The following is a 23870-nucleotide window of genomic DNA, read 5'->3' as shown; positions in this document are numbered from 1 at the left end:
CTTTGCACTAGCATGTCCATAGTTCCATTAACATGCTTGAAAACCCAACAATATTGTTGTGAAACGTTTCACAGACAATAATGTTTACACCTTATGTATCACTTAAGAAGAATAAATGAAAGGTTTCATTAAGCTGACATAAATTAGTGGGATGAATGAAAAAGATTAAGCGATCCTAAATTAGTAGGATGAGACCAATGATGATATGTACGATTATGTTAAAAACAAAACCTTAGAAAGCATCCTTTGCATCTTTGTGTTACTGTGTGGGGATGATGAGTGGAGATGAGTGTTTGGGTAAGTGGCGACTTTGGTCTGTATCCAAGGGAGAAATAAGAATGAAGAAGGCTAATGATATAAAACTGTCTGCAGAAGGACATGGGGAGATAAATCTCAAGTCCAACGGCAGGAAGAGAAAAGAGAGGTAAGACAATAAACAGGAACTTCAATTTTAATTCATTCAATAAAATGATCCAAATAGAAGTCATAAATTTTATGTCTAGAAATAGAGTTCCAAAAAACTTATTTAAATCTAATCCTACTAATTCAAATTTAAACTTCAAAGTATCCAAGAGGAAAATTCATGATAATAAATTCAAAAATCCTCATAAAACTCAAACAAATCACAAGATAATATACAAAGTTTTCTTTATACTGTAACAATTCTACTAGACACAATAAATTCTTCTAAAAGAAATAGAATCTCTCGCATCTCCGTGAGCCTGGGAGTGGAGGCAGATGAAGATGAAGGAAGAAAGTAGGAGTATGGGTGTGAGGAGAAGACAAGGCATGGAAAGAGCAATTGCATATAGGAATTTTGTTAGATCGCATTTGTGCTTCATAGCGAGATGATCGAAGAAAAAAGGTCCGCCAGGGATGCAAGGGATACAACAACAACAAAAACATCAAGCCTTTATCCCACTACGTGGGGTTGGTTACATGAATCCTTTTTCTCCATTGTGTCCTATTAAAGGTCAAATTCTCGTTTAAATCTAATAAAGAAAGGTCATTCCTAATATTTTCTAACCAAGCCTTTTTAGGTCTACCTCTACCTTTCTTAACATAAGTCAAATCTAATACCTCTACTCTCCTAACCGGGTCGTTGGAAGGCCGACGTTTTATGTGACCAAACCATCTAAGGCGAATCTCTCTAATCTTATCTTCTACTGGAGCTACTCCAACCTTTTCACGTATATGCTCATTTCGTATCATATCTCCAAGGGTAAAGTCACTCAAACACCTGAGCATCCTCATCTCTGCCACACTTAACTTAGTATTATGCTTCTCTTTTAATGGCCAACATTCGGCACCATAAAGCATTGCAGACCTCACTACCATCTTATAGAATTTTCCTTTAGGTTTGAGGGGTACTATTCTATTACATAACAAGCCCAATGCATTCCTCCACTTCAACCATCCAACTTGAATTCTGTTGATAATATCCCCATCTATTTCACCATCACTCTGAACAATAGATCCAAGATATCTAAAACGTGTACTCTTATTAATGACATGATCGCCCAAAGTCACAATCCCCTCACTAGGTCTATTACTACTAAAATTATACTCCATATATTCCGTTTTAGATCTACTCAAGAGAAAACATTTAGTCTCTAATATTGACCTCCATAATTCAAGTTTACTTTCAACTCCCTCTCTAGTCTTATCAACAAGAAGAATATCATCAGCAAAAAGCATACACCAAGGTACATCCTCTTGCAAATGTCTAGTGAGAATATCAATGACTAAAGCAAAAAGATATGGGCTTAAGGCTGATCCTTGATGTAACACAAACCGAAATAGGGAAATACTTGGTCAAACCACCTTGTGTTTGAACACAAGTAATAGCTCCTGCATACATATCTTTAATGATTTGAATATAAGCATTATTAACTCCTTTCTTTTCAAGAACTCTCCATAGCACTTCTCTTGGAACTTTATCATATGCTTTTTCCAAATCAATAAATATCATATGTAGATCCTCCTTATTTTCTCTATATTTCTCCATCAAACCTCTTAATAAATGTATGGCTTCCATAGTCGACCTACCCGGCATGAATCCAAATTAATTTTGAGAAACATTAGTATCACGCCGCAACCTATGCTCCATAACTCGCTCCCATAGTTTTCAAGTATGACACATTAACTTAATTCCTCTATAATTCGCACAATCTTGTGCATCACCTTTATTCTTAAAAATAGGAATTAACACACTCATTCTCCACTCATCTGGCATCTTTTTAGTCTTCAAAATAGTACTAAAAAGTTTAGTAAGCCAAGAAATTCCTTCACATCTTAAGCATTTCCACACCTCTATTGAAATATTATCAGGTCCAACAGCTTTTCCACCGTTCATTTTCTTTAAATCCTCTTTAACTTTAGTTTTATTAATACGCCGATAAAAACAAAAACTTTTATTTACATTTAGGGGCTAAGGTCACTATAGTCAATCTTATTTTCACAATTTTCATTAAAAAGTATAGCAAAATATCTCATCCACCTTTTGTTGAATATCTTCTAAGAAAAGTATTTTTTGATCTTCATCCTTAATACATATATCTCTTTGCTTGGCTAACTTCTACATATATCTTTTTCCCTTCTTAGTATCTAATCTATTATATAAATCACTAAAAGCTAAGGTCTTTGCATCACATATTGCTTTTTTATATTCCTTACGAGCCTCTTTATATCTTTCCCAATCATCAAAATTTTTAAAATTAAACCACTTTTGATAACAAATTTTCTTATTCATAATCTTTTCTTGCACATATGGATTCCACCGCCAACTATTTTTACTATTAGGAGTTTTTCCCTTTGATACTCCAAGCACATCTTTTGCAATATTATTAATATCATTAGCCATTTTTTCCCACATAACATTAGCATCCTCATGCACAGATAAAATCTTAAGATCTAAAATCTTACTCTCAAAAATATTTTTGTTAATATTCTTTAAATGCCCCCATCTAATTTTAGAATATCGTTTTACTTTATTTTTTATTATATGCCCATTTATCTTAAAGTCCAAAACTAATAATAGATGTTGGATACATAAATTTTCACTCGGAATAACTTACAATGTTTGCAATCTAAACGATCTAATTTTCTTATAAGAAAATAGTCAATCGGAGTTGTACTATATCCATTTTTATAAGTGATGAGATGCTCATTCCATTTCTTAAATAAGGTATTAGCAATTGAAAAATCATAAGCTAAACAAATATCTAATATCGTCTTGCCACCTTCATTTGTTGTTCCAAAATCATAGCCACCATGAATGCTTTTAAAATTATCTACCTCTCTACCAACATGTCCATTTAAATCTCCTCCAATAAAAACTCTTTCTTCTAGAGGTATCTTTTGAAATAATTCTTCTAAGTAATTCCAAAAATTTAATTTAGAACTCATAATGCAAGGGATAAAAACATAATAAAAGAGAATCACCTGATTTGGGTGAATTTCTTTTGCAATTAAAAAATGCCTTTGGAGGTATTTCAAAGTCACTCTGCATCTACTTACACCAAGCACCAAAAAATCTAAACTCATACAACCTTTTAGTATACATTCCTAATATTAGCAACCTACCGAACAGTCCCTTGGGGCTTCGTCATAAATCAGCAATATTTTAGTGTGGATTATATAACTAGGGGAATAGCATTCGCAGTTGTCAATCAGAAACCAAAACGTCCTCCATGAATAGAGCATAATACATCTCATCGCTAATAAAATAATTCAGTATGTAGTTTCCCAAAATCCGGTGTTCCAAACACACATCTATTACTAATCAAAATAGGGGTGTCTTTTCCCATTTATCTCTCTAAATATGTGGTGGAAGATGAAAAAGCATAATCAATGACCTAAGTGTTGGGAACATATGAAAGAACAGAAATGAGAGTTTAATCAAGCAAAACTTTCAAACACTCAAAATAATGTCAAAGTGTGCAGAGTTAACACAACATAGAACAAAAATGTTAATCCTGATTTCAATGCCCATATTTTTAATATAAAAATTATAATTCAAGTTCACAAAAAAAAAAAAAAATTAAACACATAAGAATCAGTATTATTGCTTTCAGAAATTTTAACTCCTAAGGAATCCTTAACAATTTATTGAAGATTAAGAAAAACCCACTTGCTCAAGTGTATGCTGTGCAAGATCAGTTGTTGAAATCATCACCCCCGCAGCAAACGAACCAAGTTCAAGGCTAAGCCCCAATTTATCACTACACTGCAAAGATAGTTAAACGTGAAATAAAAAATGATAAGTACTTAACCAATTTTAAACTTTCTCACAGCAGTGTAAAATCATTGGTTATAGGCATAAACAAATAAACAACAGAGATACAAAATGTACGCAATTTCATTGACGTGATTAAAAAAATAGAAAAATAAGCACTAGGCAGAACTAGATTGACAATCACTAAAGTTTACGGGCAGAGATAAAAGATAAGTTAGAAAATGTACTAAAATCTTCAAAATTAAGCAAATATAAATACTGATACACATGATTGGAAAAAAATTACTTTCAGATTACAGATTTACATCAACATGATTCTAATGATCTTTTTCAATATAATATAAAGATTTCTCAATTATATATGCAGTTTTCATTACAACTCAAGATCACCAAACTGCTCATTATTTAAATTTTACCAGCTCAATAATCATCCCATGCCGCTCAAGTAAAAGAAAGCATTTAGACAATAGCAGAACACCGAAAAAGGTAACGTTTTCTTTTTTCAATGTCAGTGATCAAGTTTTTTTCTTTTTTTGATGTCAGTGATCAAGTTTCCAATCTCAATACATACAAAGCAATTATTTTGAACGACATTCTAGTCAAACACTTCTATCCAATGGAGTGAATAAAAGTTGATAGAAGGAATTCACGGCATAGAATTCGAAGGGCACATTGGGTGATATTTTTCTTTATTTGAATAACAGTGATTTTGTTTTCCCAGCGCAATATCCAAAAACCAATTATTTTGAACAACAGTCTAGTCAAGTCAAACAATTCTCTCCAATGGAGATGATAATCAGAGTAAATAAAAACAACGCAGAAGGTATAGAATCCCAAGCTTTTACGTACAGAAACATAACATCACGAGCAATAATCACAGATAAATGCCAGAAAATATAAGATAGATATAAATTGGGCATGTCATCTTATATATAATTTTAAATATATATAAAAATAAACTTCTTGTAAATCATAATGAAAATTTGAAATTAAATATGAAGGTACAACAACAACATTAAGCCTTTACCCACTGGTACAACAACTATATTAAGCCTTTATCACACAATGTGGGGTTGGCTACATGAATCCTTTTTCACAATTGTGTCATCTATTATGAGTCAAATTCTCATTTAAGTTTAATAAAAAAAGGCCATCTCTAATACTTTCAAACTTAGTCTTCTTTTTCTTTTTTTAGATATAACTACAAACTTAGTCTTTTTTTTCTTTTTTTTTTTGGGTATAACTACCTTTCTTAACATAGGTAAGATCTAATTCATCTACTCTCCTAACCCATTAATCGGAAGGCCGACATTTTATGTGAGCAAACCATTTAAGGCGAGTCTCTCTAATTTTATCTACTGTTAAAACTAGGAATTTGAGAGGAAAAAGCTTACTTTATTATACAATATATTCATTATTTATAGATCTATACAAGATGTCTAATGAAGAAACAAATAACTATAAAATAATTAATAATTGCTGAAATAAAATTCTTCCTAAATCAGATGTCTAGCTATGAAAGTACTCAATGTGTTTCTAGAAGGCTTCCCACGGATCATTCTTTGTAGTCGTTGGACCTATGAGGGAACTGAGGGCAGAGATTTAATATCTACCACTGGAGCTACTCCAACCATTTCATGTATATATTCGTTTTGCATTCTGTCTCTATGTAAAGCCACCTGAGCATCCTCATTTATGCAGCACTAAACTTAATATTTATCTTTTAATGGTCAACATTCTACACCAACATTGCATGTCTCACAACCATCTTATAAAAATTTCTCTTAAGTTTGAGGTGTACTTCTATATCACATAACAAGCTCGATGCATTCCTCTATTTCAACCACCTAACTTGAATTCTACTAATAATATCCCTATCTATTTTACCATCTCTTTGAACAATAGACTCGAGATATCTAAAATGTGTACTCTTTTTAATGAATTGATCACCTAATGTCACAATCCCACCACTAGATCTATTACCACTAAAATTACAGTGTATTTGGTTTTAGATCCACTCAAACAAAAACTTTTAAACACTGAGATTAACCTCCATAAGCACTAAGGTTAACCTATGTTGAATATTTTCTTCTAAAAAAACACTTTTTGATTTTCATCTTTAATGCACTTCACTAGAATTAGATCCTTCTCCTATCTCTTTTCTTGATGAACTTATACAGACATCTTTCAACCTCCTTATTATCTAATATATTACATAAATCAATAAAAGCTAAATTTTTTTACATTGCATATTGATTTCTTTCATCCTTCCCAATTTTTGAGTTTTTACATCCAAACCAATTTTTATAACAAAGTTTCTTATTTTTAATATTTTATTACACATTTTGATTTTACCACCAATAATTTTTAGGGATTTTTACATACATAACACTTAAAACTTATGAAATTACATATTCAACACTCAAATTATTGTATTTACTGATATACCACTTAAAACCCTCCTTTTTCTCAATTCTACCACTCCGTTCAAGCCCGTTAAAAATCCCGCCTAACGTCGTCTTCCGTACATTCGTGCGAAGCAACTGCGGCCATGGAGATGTCTCCGGCAATGTGGAGCCGCGAAATGCCTGACCTGTCGCGTCGCGAGCGTCTTTCATCGCGAGAGCTGTCCGTGTGCGGAACTTGCTCTAGGGTTCTATGGAGAAGTTTCGTCGCGAGCGTCTTCACTGCTACCCTCTTCTATTTGTTCATTTTGATACCATGCAATCCATTGCAAGCATAACAGATTGTATCACTTGTATGCCAAAGCAAAATAAAATTGGGAAAATTTTAAGGATAAAAGGATGTCGAGGGATGAATGCTACACCCCAGTCAACAAACATGAGCATTATAATGGGATATGAACTTCTGTGTTGTTTGGGATAGGGTTGAAAAAATAAGCAGAACAGAAGAATGCATATTCAAAAATGCCTCACCAGAGGCAGAACCGATGGCAGCCAGGTAAAGGTGATTTTCGCTATTAATTTTCACCCCGCTATCACATTAACAGTTACTCCTATATAGAGAGAAGGAAGGTGGAGAATCACACCTGAGTTGATTCCATTATTCCTCTACGCGGCAGTTGCTTCGCACCGAAGACGACGTGGATTACTGACGGACTTGAAGGGAGTGGTAGAATTGAAGAAAATGAGAGTTTTATGTGGTATATCAGTAAATACAATAATTTGAGTGTTAAATATGTATTTTCAAAAGTTTTGAGTGTTATGTATGTAAAAATCCCTAATTTTTATTATTAAGAGCTTTCCTTTTAATATTGTAAGCATATACTTTTCAACATTTTAATATCAATAACTATTTTTTTCACATAATATTAGCTTCCTCATAAACAATCAAAATCTTGAGACCATAAATTTTACTCTAAAGAATATATTTTTAACATTTTTTAAATGCCCCTATCTAATCTAGGCTTTACCCTTAGAGATAGGATACGAAATGAGCATATACGTTAAAAGGTTAGAGTAGCTCCAATAGAAGATAAGATTAGAGAGAGTCGCCTTAGATGGTTTGGTCACATAAAAAGGCGGCCTTCCGATGACCCGGTTAGGAGAGTAGAGGTATTAGATTTGACTTGTGTTAAGAACAAGGTTTAAAATTGTGTAATTAAGCCTCGAGGCGGTTTTCGTCTGTGAGGCGAGGCGTAAGCCTCAAGGCGGTTTGAGGCGTAAGCCTCACGGACACAGAATTGCGTAAATGAAAAAGTAAGGGTTTTAGAAGGTAAATAATAGTAATATTCTATCTTACAATAAAAACATCTAAATGATATATGAAAATAGAGGAAAGTAAGAAAATAAATGCCCCTCCTACATCAACTTGCACACTATATTTTCAAGAAGGGTCACGCCGCAATGACGTATTCGCCTTTTCTTTGCCTCTAACCATGTCTCCTAAAACAAAAATTCAAAAACACAAAAACAATCAAAAAAACATAAATCATAGATTTACTTACACTTGAAAAATCTAACCCTAAACTAAAAAAAAAATACCTAAAATCGAATGTGGAGTACTCCTAGAGGGCGGTCGGACACCTCAACTTCGCCGGAGAGAGGCGGCGCCGGCGAGAGAAGCGGCGGGAAGGGAAGCTAACGGGTGCGGGAGCCCTCTGTTTCGCGAACAAAGCGTGCGGGAGCCCTCTGTTTCGTGAACACAGCGTGCAGGAAGGGAGCCGTGCGGGTTTAAGGAAGAAAAACTCTTCATTTTAAGTGGGTGGGCCCATTCCTATGAGGCGTACGCCTCTGCCAGAATTGCGCAATTGCGCCTCTGAGGCGCGCCTCAGTCCAAGTGAGGCATACGCCTCTGCCAGGAGAGGAATTGCGTAAGCCTCGAGGCGATTTTGGGTCAAATTGCGCAGAGGCGCGCCTCAAGGCACGCCTCTTATTGCGCAATTTTAAACAGAGGTTAAGAAAGGTAGGGGTAGACCTAAAAAGACTTGGTTAGAAAATATTAGGAATGACCTTTCTTTATTAGATTTAAACGAGAATTTGACTTTTAATATGACACAATGGAGAAAAAGGATAGCCGACCCCACGTAGTGGGATAAAGGCTTGATGTTGTTGTTGTTGTTTCATGTTTTGCAACATCATCTTAAAGTCCAAAACTAATAAAGTTATGTTGGGTACATAACTTTCACTCGAAATAACTTTGCAATTTATGTGATTTATTTTTTATAAGAAAATAATCAATCTGAGTTTTACTATATTCATTCTTATAAGTGATAAGATGTTCCTACCTTTTTTAAAATAAGATATAGCAATTACAAAATCATAAGCAAGAGCAAAATCTAATATGGGCCTACTACCTTCATAAGTCACTCCAAATCTATAGTCACCATGAATATTTTTAAAATATTCTACCACTCTATCAATATGTGCATTTAAATCTCCTCGAATAAAAACACTTTATTCAAGAGAGATCATTCGGATTAATTCTTCTATGTCATTCCAACATATTTGAGGAGCATATGCACTTAAAATATTAATAACTTAACATTAACAAAAAAAATTAAAGCTATAATTTACCTCTAATTTTATTGATTTCTACATCATTATGCTTCAAACTCTTATCTATAATCACACCTACATCATTTTTCGTATAAATCATACCTAAATACCATAATTTAAATCCTAAACTATAAATCTCCTTAACCAAATCTCCAACTCATTTAGTTTCCTAAATACATAGAATATTTATTTTTACATGAATCATTAAATGTATTATTCCATGAATTTGTCAGTAAGAGGACTTATATTCTAAGTTTTTATCTTAATTCTAATTTCATGAACTAGCTTCTTTACTCACATTCCTTCATGGTGTGGGAACCCTCGAATATTTGACATTGCACCTTGGCACCAATACAATTAGTGTCAAAACGGGTCCGTGGGTCGGGTTCAGGTCGAACCCGAATTGACCCAGCTTTAAATGGATTGACCCTAACCCGACCTATTTGTGCAAATGGGTCAGGAAATCAACCAGCTTGGGTTGCCGGGTTGACCCGGCATGCCCTGCGGACCCACTCAATTTTGAATTTGCGGGCTGGCGACACTGGCGAGTGGTGATTGGCTGACAAACAGCTAAGTGGCAAGGCGGGTTAGGCGAGGGTGGGAACTAGGAAGCTGATGGTTGTGCTCATTGTCGAGGCAGAGCTGGGCGACGTCGGCAAATGCTCGCCCTCCACGGGACTACATTCCCACTTCCCAACCAGGCGCCAACACGGACGATGGAACAGCTCTCTCATGTGACGAGACATCAGATACTCAGACGCGGTCAGGACAGGCACTCATCACACGATGCCAAATGCGATCACGCACAATTGCTGGTCGCACTCACACGATTGGGCATTAACAAATGCGGACGCAATTCCCGGGTCAACCCGGGTTGGTTTCAAGTTTTCGGGTTAACCCGACCCAATTTTAAAAACAGGTCGAAACCCTGAACCTGAACCCAACCCGTTTCTTAAACGTGCTGACCCTAACCCGAAATTTTTGGGTCGGGTCGAATCGATTTTTCGGATCATGTCAAATATTGACACCCCTAAATACAATGGCCTTTGCATACCTTTTTTATATATTCAAACCATACAGTGCATCATTTTCGAGTACACCATAGTATTAACATAATGTATTAAAGTACAATAATAACTAAAAAAATACAACAACAATAACAAGCCTTTTATCCCACTACATAAAATTTGTTATATGAATCATTTTTCTCCATTGATCCTATGAAGAGTCTCATTTAAATTTAATTAAAAAAAATCTCATTTATAATACTCTAACCAAGTCTTTTTAAGTCTACCACTACCTTTCTTTAACATAGGTCGGATCTCATCTACTCTCCCAAAAGGATCATTGAAAAATCAATGTTTATGTGACCAAATCATCTAAGGCTACTCTATCTAATCTTATTTTTGCCTTTGGAGCTACTCCAACCTTCTCACGTATATACTCGTTTTGCATTCTATCCTTAGGTGTGAAGCCACTCATCCACCAATGCATCTTCATCTCTACAACACTTAATTTTATGCTTTGCTTTTAATGGCCAACATTATGCACCATAAAACATCGCAAGCCTCACCACCATCTTATAAAAATTTCTCTTAAATTTGAGATATACTTACCTATCACACAACAGGCAGAATGAATTCCTCATCTTCAATCATCCAATTTGAATTATACAAATTATATCCCCAGTATTTCACAATCGCTTTGAACAAGAGACCCGATATATTTAAAATGTACACTCTTTTTAATGAATTGATCACCCAATATCACAATCCCACCATTTGCTTTATTACTACTAAAATTACACTCCATGTATTCAATTTGTGATCTGCTCAAATGAAAACCTTTAGACTCTAAGGTTGAACTCCATAATTCAAGTGTTTCATCAACTCCCTCTCTAGTATTATCAATAAGAAGAATATCAACAAAAAAAAACCATACACCAGGATACATCCTCTTGCAAATGTTGGGCAAGAACATACATGACTACAGGAAAAAAATATGGGGCTTAAAGCTGATCCTTGATGTAATCCAACTGAAATAGAACAAGACTTGATCTAACCACCTCATGTTTGAGCACAAATAATAGCTCATGTATATATATTCTTAATGACTTGAATATAAATATTATTAACACCTTTTCTCGAATTCCTTAGATTACTTCTCTTAGAACTTTATCAAATATGAAAGCAATAGGAATAAAAATATATTCTACTAAAGTTAATAGTTAAAAATCATGCAAATCAAATTCTCCTTTTACATATATTAAAAATAATTTCATTTCAACATAAATATCTTTTATAGACAAAACAATAAAAAAATTATGTCAATTAGTTACATAAATGTTATAATCCTCAGTCATCTTAAAAAGGCAAAATTTAAACAGCTGTCAATTGACACCTGTTAATGCAATCCCACTGTCCGATATGTGGTGTTGAACCTTACATGCCCTTATACTTTGACATGATGCATCCAAAATTTTAAGGAAAATGCTCACATAATATTAGTAACAACAAACAATCAACAATTTCAGCTCCAACAATGAATCAGTATCAAGATAGGAGTTCAGAGTACAAACCCAAGCAACAAGCAAACAGAAAGCTACTGAGGCCAATTGGTAAAGTTCATTGGTCTGCACTTGAGCAAAATGGTTAGAAATAACTGCAATATATATAAATATGTATATAAACTCAACTGATCTTTACAATTCATACTCAGTTAAAGACAACATACCTGAGATGAAAGGGTTATCATTAGCTTAAGAAACCAAGGGACACATGTCCGGGATAGAATAGAAAGAATTGTCAAGAAAGTGCAGAGTAGGACCAAACTGGTGAAAAGATATTTCAAAAATTCAACCATTAGACAAGAATAAAAATTCATAAATAAAATTTTCAAAAACATGCAGAAATCATTTTTAGACTAAAATTGCGTGGACAAAAGAAATTATAAACTTCTTCAATTTTGCAGTCAGATAAAAAGTAAAGGATGAAATTTATGCCAAAATAAAGAAAATCCCTCCTATAAAAGGTTATTCAATATTCTGTTTTTATGGAGTTTGATTGACCTACGATTAATGCTTAACGCACCTCATAACGGTCCTATATCTTACAACCACCCAGTGCCACATGGAGCACCACAGCTTTGTCAGACCACTTGGCACACAAGAGACAGCTCTAAAAAAATCACTTTCTACCATGCGTAAGCGAGGTGATCTCATGATGGAACATCTGCTTTAAAATAAACTATTACAAGAAGATAATAAGATTTGGTTCTATTAGACATCAGCACAGCTGTTTAATTCATTTTTTTCAAAATAGAACCACGTCGCGTGCACAGAGGAAATTTTTTTTTTTATTTTTTTCAAGAACTCCACGTTCAACGTACACCTTTTCTCTGGCTTACCATATTAACCAATAGAAAGGAGACATTTCTAGAATTAGAAATCATCAATTGAAAAGCAAAATTTGGAAAAAAGAGAAAAATGTAGAGTGCAGTAAGTGAAACATAAGGCACCATTCATGTTTTAATAGGAAGTAAGAAAGATTAAAAGTTTTAAGGTTACGGAAGCATTGTTACGATATTGCTGCTTATAGTTACATAAGAATTACGTAGTAACTTAACATCATATGAAGAGCAAAACTCACGAGGAATGCCATAAACACCAAAGCCTACTAAAATAATATAGCAATCATTCAAAGTTACAATCTAAGTTCCGTCTGAATCATAGCATTGAGGAAACATGAGCAAGGAGTCATACAAAATTTCCTACTGTTGAGACATTTCAATCTGGTCAGAGGGTGGCCAGGGAACTTTCTTGTGCTTTCGTCGAGCAAAAAAGCCGAGTAACACATATAGAACATCAAGTTAGCTTATTCACTTACGATTTAGTCATTGATATTGCTCCTTGAAGAATGCCAGATGTGCCACGTAGAACAGGAAGCAGAGCAAATAGCAAACCAACAGCACAATCCTGAAGACAATATATGGGGCAAATCAAAATTGCAAGATCAGTTATTTATCATACTTCAGAGAATCTTCACCAAATGTGATACAGTACCTGGAGAATAAGAGTTCCTACAGTAACTTGACCATGGAGAGCATTGATACTATTCCTTTCCATCAAAAATTTCAAAACCTAAGCAGAAAATTTAAGTAAATATTATAGCTGCTTAAAGTTACGAAATTAAAAAAGCGGTAAAAATCTCATTAGAGAATTCACAAATAGTGCTACAAAATGTGCGTTTTTCTGAAGCCAACAGAAACACACGCACTAATTTCTCAAAGATGAGCAACCAACAGAAATGTTTTAGTACATAAAAAACCCAAGTAAACGCCTTATCTAATAAAATAATATTTACAGTTAAGTATTTAATCACAGCTTCCTAGTAATCTAGAAACATGAGGGATAATTACCACAGCTGTTGAGGACATCGACAAAAAAGCACCAACAAATACACCTTCTGTAGCTTTACCCCCACACAACTGCAGTGAATAAGCATGCAGACAAATAAAAAATTAGCTTGCAAAGAAAGAAAATATTAACTCATTCTTATATTGACAGCCATGTAATATAAATAATAAATAGGAAATGTGAAGATAGAATACATAGAAGGAAAGAAACTATCACATTTGAACCGCAAACAACATAGAACCAAAAAGGTGCAGCAACTTCTAAAATTATCGAGCAAAATTCCTCTTATTTTCCTGACAAAGCAAGCTTTATGCTTTACATAATAGCTTAAAAAAACTCATACAATCTCAGATGCAAGTTTGTTCCAGTTAAATCTCAGCCTCGCGTTCCAAAGACGATCCCACAGCTAGGAACAATAATCCATGGAAAGACCGTCTAGATCACATTAATTCCTTCCATAGCTAGGCTGCTGATTTAAGAAGGATTGTATTACTCATTATTCTATAATAATTTAGAGTTATTTGTTTCTTTATCAATGCACTTTGTATAGATCTATAAATAGGGAATAGGTTGCATAAAAACACTAACTTTTCTCAAACCTCTGATTTCTAGCATGGTATCAAAGCGTCGGAGGGATTGAAGAGGAAAACTTTGTGAGGAAAGTCCTTCATTGCCCTAAACGGAAGTTGCTTGCTCCTCACGGACGGACAACGAAGCCACAAGACAAGTTCTTCTCGCCGACAGACGACGAAGTTGGAGCCAAGGAAGGAAAAGTCGAAGCTTTGCCCTCGAAGAAGTCTCCTGTTAAGAAAGTATCCCGATCCAATAGGAAGGGAAAGTCACCGAAGGAGCGTAGTCGAACAGCCACGAAGGAGCCAAAGAAGCCTACTGCGATGCAGCAAAACTGATCCACAGGAAGGGAAACTCGTCAAAGGAGCGTAGAAGAACAGCCATGAAGGAGCCTAAGAAGTCTCCTGCGAAGCAACGAAGCCGAACAAGACCCGACGACTCCGGCTTGGAGGAGTCTCGTGCCCTATTCTTATCGTCTAAACGGAGAGAACTACGTAAAGTGGTCTCAATTTGTGAAAACTTATATAAAAGGGAAAGGAAAAATACACCACCTTCTCGGAGGGGGCCAAGACAAGGAGATCCTATTTCTGGGGCATGGGATGAAGCAGACTCCATGATTATTTCATGGTTGTGAAATTCCATGAATCTAGAAATTAACGATACATTTATGTTTGATGCGGGCAAAAGATATAGAGAACCTATATCTTTCGATCGCAAAAAAGAAAGACGGACTTCTATTTACGAAAAGACTAAAGGGATGAAAAAAGGACGAACAAACTCTTACATTTCAAATTAAACTAAACAAAAGAAAACTTACAACAATACAAACAACTCTTGCAAACAAAATGACGACACCCTAAAGTTGCTTCACTTAGAGAAGAAGGATACAGGTGGAGTGGCACTTGCGGAGAGACGAAAGAGATTAGAAGCCCGAGAAGAAAGGTTGGAAAGAGCCCGCAGGATTTCCGGAGGGGATGAGAAAGAAGGGTGGAAAGAGCCCGCAGGATTTCCAAGCAACCCGCAGGTTAACAAATTTTTTTCCAAAAATCAAATATCATTCACTTCAACTATTTCAAACAATACATAACCCCTCATATTTATAGGTATGAAAGGGGAATACAAAAGGACACATACATAAATTCTAACACATAAAACTAAGCATTAAAAAGCATAGGAATCTCCCCCCCAAGCTCACGGTTTAACACCCAAACCAGGAACCAAGGAGACAGCCACGGGAGACGAAGGAACCGCACGGACCAAAGAGCCACAGCCACGGGAAACGAAGGAACCGCACGGACCAAAGAGCCACGGCCACGGAAGGAGTCCAGCCGTGAGATCCCAAGAGGCAAACATAAAAATCTTAAAACCTTGGTGGAAACAAAGGGGTCATACATAGGAATACTAAACACCACACTTGGGATTCCAAAAGTCCCATTGGAAACCCAAAAGACTATAACATAAAAAGCCTAAAAACATTTACTTAAAAGATAATAAATGAACTAAAATGTTAGCTCATAATGAGCTAACCCTTAGTTCAATAAATGAACTAAAGTCCAGCTCATAAATGAACTAAAAGTTTAGCTCAAATATGATGAACTACTAGACTCAAGGGAAGCCAAAATTTGATTTATTTTGGACTAGTGTTGACCCCCCCTTTGTCTACATTAATGTTCCTTTCCACTACAAAGGACATATGGGATTGCAAGACAGACCTTCTCCAAAGCTCGTGATGCGGCACAAATCTTTGAAATTAAAGTCAAAGTTGGAAACACAAAGCAATGGAGTAAGACCATGACGGAGTATGCCGCCCTTCTACAAAATATGTGGCAAAAACTTGATCATTATAGATGCATAGAAACCAGATGTTCGGAAGATGCTGCAATCCTAAAGAACTTTATTAAAAAAGATAGAGTTTATGATTTTATTGCAGGACTAAATGCAAAATTTGACTAGGTTAGAGTCTAGATCCTCGACAAAGAGGAGACATCATCACTCAATGAAACTATTTCTCTCATCCGCGCGGAAGAAAGCCGATGAGGAGTGATGTTAGATTTCAGCAATGGTGATGAACAAAGAATCATCATGGAAAGAGAAAGGTAAAGATTCCTCAAAAATCAAAGACAAGACTCACTTTGGTGCAATTATTACAAAAAGTCAAGACACACAAAGGAAGTGTGTTGGAAAATACATGGAAAACCCCAAGTAATGAGCCGAATCAAAAAACTAAAATAAGGAGCACATCGCATGCCAACAATATTACAAGACAGCCCAACCCAGAAGCACAGTCTGGCCTTGGAGAACTCAATGAAGAAGATATTGATACACTAAGGGGCTGTTTGGTTGCCTGAAAAGAGAATGCAATGTAAAGTAAATGTAATGTATTCTGAATACTTTGAGATTGTTTGGTTGTCTGTAAAATAAACGCAGGAGAATTGTTTCCCTTATTTGGTTAGGTAGATCTAGAGTAAAGTAAAAGTGTTTTTTATCATAATTAATTTTGGATTATGTTCCTTCTATAACCACTGCTAAAATACTATTAAAGGGGAAAATATTGAGTCAGGATATCGGGACCAAAAAATTTGAGAAATGTGGATTGCCAAAGCACAAATTTTTAAAGTAGGCAACACAAGGTCTTAAAATTGATGAGTTCCTGTTTGCTATAATGCTAATCAATTATATTAAATTTCATTTAAATTGTTTATTGCAGCATTCAAATGAAGAGAAACGCACCTGAAGCTAATGAGGTTTCGGAGAAGTTAGCGGATCAAAACCATGCCTTTCATCTTCGATAATTAATCAAAAAATATATACCATTATTATTATTCTTCCTCTTCTTCTTCTAAAGATGGTTGTTTGAACTGTAGCAAATGAGGTTTCGGAGAAGTTAGCGGTGGTGGGGTTCTCAGCAAACATGGTGAGTTACTTTACAGAAGAGCACCATATGCCATGGCTAAAGCCGCCACCGCCCGTCGCTTTGCTCCATCGGCGCCGCTCACCATTGCAAGGAGGCTTCAACATGGCAGCTTGCTGTCCTATACTTCTCTCTCCTCCTAACCACGGTAGGGGCCGGAGGCATAAGGCCCTGCGTGGTCGCCTTCGGCGCCGAGCAATTCGGAGAAGCCGACAAAAGAGAGCGGGAAACAACGTGGAGATTCTTCAATTGGTATTATTTCTCTACAAGGGCTTCGATGCTTTTGGCGGTGACAGTTGTAGTGTCTGTGTAGGACAACGTTGGATGGGGATGAGGATTAGGGATTCCGACAGTGGGAATGGGGATCTCGTTGATTTCGTTTGTGGCCGGGTACCCGATGTATAAGATGGCCAGGCCGGCGGAAAGCCCGTTCACGAGGCTGGCGCAGGTGGAAGCTTTTCCCCATGCGACTCGTTGGAAGCTTTGCCCCACGCGAACCAGCGAGTGATTTTGTAACCCGCTCAATTTGAGCAGGTTTTGAAGTCACGCAAAGGGACCGTCGCAATACATACACCGCTTATGCTTTGGAGGAATTACATATGTTCTGCTTAAAACCAACCAAACGACCTAATTTATGAAATGCATGTAAGTTAATTATTTTACCCTCCTAATTCTGCATACCAAACAACCCTTAAAATGACTCCTGGCATCCCTTGAAAAATCAAATGCATCTTCCTCACTCGCACTCTCAGGTAATTTTCCGATTTCTATTAGTTTAAGTGCCTCTAGAAATCATTTAAAGGAATTATGGATCATTAACTCATGAGCCACAAACCACATAACCCACTCACCTAACCACTTCATCAACTATGCTCCTTGCCTAAGCAATAAGAAAATCATCACTGTTGATGGTTCTCTTACCACGGCAACAGGCCAATGAGACATAACATTATCTCCCCCACTCACCCTAAAAAATGTGCTCCACATTCCTCAATTATCCACAAATCTAATTTCAATACAAAAACTTACCAATGATCATAATTATCAAGCATTATTTAACCCTACCAATTGCTTATTTCATGACCAAAGATAGGGGAAGAAGATTGGACATCTAAGGAGAAAGCTGGATTGTACTACTCAAAAAAACTAAACAAATCTAAAAAAAGTTGCACTATGTTATCCTTGGTTGATAAGAATTCCATTATTTAGCTTCATCACTATAGGTTAGGACACCCATATTTTGATGTCCTAAGACATATGTATCCACAACTTTTTTAGAAATTAGAAAATAAATATTTTCATTATGAAACATGTGAGTTAGCCAAGCATAAAAGAACTTCCTTTCCCAAACAAAAATGAGAGATGTGATACTCATTTCTACCTTATTTACAGTGATACATGCGGACCCTAAAAAATCCTCAATATCTTTGGAGCTTGATGGTTTGTATTTTTCATTGATGATTGCACTAGAATCTATTGGATCTATTTCCTCAAAAATAAATCTGATGTAAGCACCATTCTTCCCATTTTTCATATCATGATCCAAAATCAATTCGGGGTGAAAATAAGGATATTTCCCTCCGATAATGCCAAAAACTATTTCAACCAAACCCTTTCCTCCTACTTTCAAAGTGAAGGGATCATCCACGACTCCTCTTGCATTCACACCCCACAACAAAATGAGGTTCTAAAGAGAAAAAATTGTCACCTTCTAGGCTCCACTTGAGCTTTTCTATTCCACTACAATATACTCAAATCCTATTGGGGGGAAGCTCTCCTAACTGCAACTTATCTCATAAACTGACAACCTTCAACAACCATTGTACTCAAAACTCCAATGAAAATTTTATCCTCATTTTACCCCGAATTTCGAACCTATCATAACCTTATATCAAAAATCTTTAGGTGCACAGCCTACGTTCATATTTACAGTCAAAATAGAGGAAAACTAGATCCAAGAGCACTCAAATGCATCTTTATTGGTTATTTAGCAACCCAAAAAGGTTACAAGTGTTATCATCCACCTACAAGAAAAACCCTTGTCTCTATTGATGTTACCTTTGATGAACAAAATTACTATTTTTTCAAGCCTCGTCTTCAGGGGGAGACTGAACTTGAGGAAGATGAGGAAAATGAACTAACACTATTGACCTTCCTCCACCACCTCGAACCAATCCACCAGAAAACCAAGATAGGGAAAAAAAACTAAAGTTGTCATTAGATTTGAGAAGGAATACTCCAGGCGTATAAATTCAGTTTATACTCTAAAGCATATCCAAGAATCTGTATTATCTCCTGGAAATAAGGTAAGCTTATACCCTATAACCAACTCTATATCCTTCAACAACTTCTCATCCTCACACAAAAATTTCTTGGTTACAATAAAAGATATATATATTCCTAAAGATATTTCTGAGTCCTTATCTAATAAAAATTGGAAAAATTACATGATAGATGAAATGCAGACCCTAAAAAAGAGCAAAACATGGGAGATCATCAATCTACCGACAGGGAAAAAATCGGTTGGACGCAAATGGGTGTTCTCCGTAAAGTATAAAGCTGATGGCACACTAGAAAGATATAAGGAAAGTCTAGTGGCAAAAGGGTACACTCAAACATATGACATTGACTATCAAGAAACCTTTGCACCTGTAGCCAAGATGAACATTGTCAGAATACTACTCTCACTAGCAGCTAAGTACAATTGGTATCTGGAACAAATGGATGTGAAAAATACATCCCGACATGGGGAATCTAGTAGAAGAGATTTTTATGGAAATACCACCAGGGTTTAAAGAAGGAAAAATCTGAAGGTAACAAGGTGTGCAAATTAAAAAATACTCTATATGGGCTCAAACAATCCCCAGGGGCTTGATTCGGAAGATTCTCAAAATTCATGCTTCTTAATGGATATAAACAAAGTCAAAGGGATCATACATTATTCTTTAAACACTCAGACTCAGGGGGGAGTAACAATATTATTATGGATGATATTATCTTGACTAGAAATAACGAAGAGGATAAAGTTTAAGGAAAAGTCTTTCTAAGGAATTTGACATCAAAAAACTTGGTAGACTAAAATACTTTCTCGGATTTGAAGTAGCTCACTCCAGCAAAAGAATCTTCATTTCACAATAGAAATGCATCAAAGATCTTTTAAAAGAAACAGGTAAACTAGCTTGTAAACCAGCACCGACACCAGTAGAACCTAATGTTAAAATGGGGGAAGCTAGAGAAGATCTAGATGCAGATACAGGAGCCTACTAGAGACTTGTAGGAAAATTGATCTACATTTCCCACACTATACCAGATATAGCATTTGCTGTAAGCATGGTCAGTCAGTTTATGCAGAATCCAAACCAGGTTCACATGCAAGCGGTAGACAGGATAATGCACTACCTTAAAGGAAACCCAGGAAGAGGAATTCTCTTTAAGAGAGATCGTGGAATAACCCAAGAAGTATACACGGATGCTAAATATGCGGGATCACCAGTAAATAGAAGATCTACCTCTAGATAATGCACATTTTTTTGTTAAAGGAAACCTAGTTACATGGAGAAGCAAGAAACAAACTGTGGTGGCAAGATCTAGTGCAGAGCAGAATATAGATCTATGGCCTTGGAAATATGTGAGTTATTGTAGATCAAAATAATTCTAAAAGATTTAAAGATCAAGTTGGATGACCCCATGAAGCTACATTGTGATAACAAATCAGCAATCAGTATAGCCCACAATCCAGTCCAGTATGATGAGACCAAGCACATAGAAGTGAACATACATTTTATTAAAAAAAAACTAGGCAGTGGTCTAGTATGTATCGATTATGTATCATCGAAGGATCAACTTGCAAACATCCTTACCAAAGGATTGGACAACTCTGCCTTTATCAGAATGATTGTCAAGCTGGGAATGACAGATCTATATTCCCCAGCTTGAGGAGTGTTAAATCTCAACCTCTTGTTCCAAAGACGATCCCGCGGCTATGAACAGTAATCCGTGGGAAGACCTCCTGGATCATATTAATTCCTTCCATAGCTAGGCTGCTGATTTAGGAAAAATTGTATTACTCATTATTCTATAATAATTTAGAGTTATTTGTTTCTTTATGAATGCAAATTGAAAATATCTATAAATAGGGAGGGACTAGGTTGCATAAAAAACCATGGTTTAAATTGTGCAATAAGAGATGCGCCTCAGCGCAAATTTAGACTTTTAAGCCTCAAAGCCTATGCAATGAGAGCTGGCATTGAGGCGTACACCTCATGTTCATTGAGGCGCGCCTCAAGGCATGCCTCGCCTCATATTTTAGAGGCGTCCGCCTCTTAAAATTAAATAAAAAAAACCCTAACCTAATAAGGTTCCACAATTGGTCTGTCTCGATACTGCTTGGTATCGCTCGGAATAGCTAGGTACATGCTCAGTACCATTCGGTACAACAATGCTTGGTACTACTAGGTACATGCTCGGTACCGCTAAGTACATTCTCAGTACTGCTTGATATCTTTCCATACAAACGACTTACGAACTTTAAAAATATGCAGAACATCAAAATTACTCTTACAATAAAAATTTGTTATGAGGGCGCTGCCCCCGGAAACCCTCATAAGGGCATTGTCCCTTGACCCCGCGACCTGACCGAGCGGGTCAAACCCCGCCAGGGGACAGCACCCCCTTGGACCATTGGCTGCCCGACATATTGTTATATTCATTGCTATTTATTTTTGAAATTATATGTTAATGAAAAGAATATTGTGATGTAGAAAAGATAGAATTTGAGTTGAACTATATTTCATATTGTCTTATTATTGGGATATTTTGATTTCACTTCATATCATGTGCTTTTTTATGTTTTATATTTTTACTCGTTAGTATATAAAAAATTTATCATTTTAAGTTTACGCAATCTTTTGATTTTGAGGCTTACGCCTCAAAACGCCTTGACGCTTACGCCTCGCCTCACGAACGAAAAATGCCTCAATACCCGATTATGCAATTTAAATATTTGTGGGCTCCAAAAATTCAGCATGGATATACGCCGTCTCGTTGTCTCGTGCGGCGACGACGTGCGGGCAGGTACGATTTTTTTATTTTTTTATTTTTTTGTTTTTTTTCTACAGAGAAGGGTCAACAATATTGTAATAAACTTAAGCTTTTCTTCTCAAACCTCTGATTTCTAACAGTTCCAATATTTGTTTGGATAAGTATCATCCATAAGGCACAGGCGATTCAATTATCAAAAAAATTTATTCCTAAGCAACCCCAAGTAATTAATATGAGGCTTGTAGACAGTAGCCGTGCAATAATGAAATTCAGCAAATTACTTGAAGAACAAATGATAAAAGTATGACAAAAATCAACAGCTTACCCCATTCAATATGCTTTTTTGAAATGGCATTAACTATATGACCACAGCTACGGTAATGTTACCAAGTTACATAAACATATAAACAGGCATGCATATGTGATATTAACAGAACATGAGAAATATAAAACTATTTTCCATTAGGACAGATAACATTTAGAAAAAGTATGACCAAAAAATATCAGAGCATTCGGACGGACCGAGGCAGTGATCCCACATAAGCACATAAAGAGAAGAATTTGAAGTAGGCCACCAAGAATAGCCACAGCACGAACCACCCGGATCTGCAATTGCATTTTGATTTAATTCCATGTTAACATCCTGCTGGAATGGATTGTTGTTGCAATAATTGAAAATGTTTTGACTTGATATCATATTAAAAAGAGAATCAAATGTCAAATGTCACCTTTGCGGTCGAGAACTCTAATCCTAGCGCAAAAAGAAGAAAAATAACTCCAAATTGGGCCACTGTCTCAACCTACAGCAGAAAAGAAATAACATCAACTATAAAGAGCATATATCTATATAATGGCAGAAGTATAATATTGAAATTGAGCAATGCATTATAAAATAGATCACTTCTGACTGAAATAGTTCCAAACTAATATCATCAAATTGCCTGTGAAAAATCACTAATGACCAATTTTTCACTTAAAACGGACATAAAACAAATAATAATCCTGTGGACAGGAAAATCATTCAAGGATGTTAATAGAAGGAATGAAGCTCAAGAAAATCTAAATATTCCTATGATCAATTTCCATAATAAAAAATCCAAGCAAGAATGAAACAATAAAGGCATTTGGATAAGAAGAATAAACAAAAGGTAATAACATATCCCATTAGCTCCACCTATATTTTATCTCTCAAAAAGTGTAGCAATCAATAGTCCTCAACAGAACTGCAACACCTCCTAGTAATCCCTCTTGATGTAATAACATCTACTTTAACAATAAATGTTGATAGGTACTTCCTTTTTTTTAACTTCCTAATTTGTTTTATTGTTATGATAGATGAAGTTATGAATGATGACAATTTATCATATTGAAGTTGTAGATCATAATCAATAGTGTGATCTTGAGTTTTGAAATTATGTTAAATGATAGATGCAAAAAAGTAGGAAAACAAAACCCTCTCTCTCTCTACAACAATAATGTAACCAGAAATATACACTGAATGGCCTAGGGAGAGGTTTTCGGTGGGATCTGGTGAGACGCGTTAAGGAAGCAAGACAGTAAAGAATCAAGCATGTAGTGTTGGCATAATATAGGAGTCCGTGAGGTGTGATGTGGGGCTACACGGTGCAAGCTTTATATGCGTAGGAATGAACAAGAGAGGATGTAAGTGTGTACTGTAAA

General features: G+C 35.7%; 1 protein-coding gene across 3 annotated transcripts in view; it reads right to left on the bottom strand.

Moving 5' to 3' along the window:
- LOC110103485 (K(+) efflux antiporter 6) overlaps positions 1–23870 on the bottom strand; it is a 73862-nt gene that overhangs the window by 19778 nt on the left and 30214 nt on the right. For 2 of the 3 annotated variants that reach the window (XM_028696498.1, XM_028696499.1), the window contains exons 8-16: positions 22919–22990; positions 22713–22796; positions 13672–13740; positions 13316–13393; positions 13140–13228; positions 12345–12485; positions 11989–12085; positions 11834–11887; positions 4133–4228 (exon numbers count right to left, since the gene is read on the bottom strand). In XM_028696498.1, coding sequence (XP_028552331.1) covers positions 4133–4228; positions 11834–11887; positions 11989–12085; positions 12345–12485; positions 13140–13228; positions 13316–13393; positions 13672–13740; positions 22713–22796; positions 22919–22990 — 780 coding nt within the window. The remainder of the gene's footprint in view (positions 1–4132; positions 4229–11833; positions 11888–11988; positions 12086–12344; positions 12486–13139; positions 13229–13315; positions 13394–13671; positions 13741–22712; positions 22797–22918; positions 22991–23870) is intronic. The other variant, XM_028696500.1, reaches the window with a different exon arrangement.

The sequence above is a fragment of the Dendrobium catenatum genome, unplaced genomic scaffold (assembly GCF_001605985.2).
Source record: "Dendrobium catenatum unplaced genomic scaffold, ASM160598v2 fragScaff_scaffold_752, whole genome shotgun sequence".
NCBI lineage: Eukaryota > Viridiplantae > Streptophyta > Magnoliopsida > Asparagales > Orchidaceae > Dendrobium > Dendrobium catenatum.
Note: the sequence above shows the minus strand (reverse complement) of the source record. Positions and strands in the feature narration are given on the sequence as shown.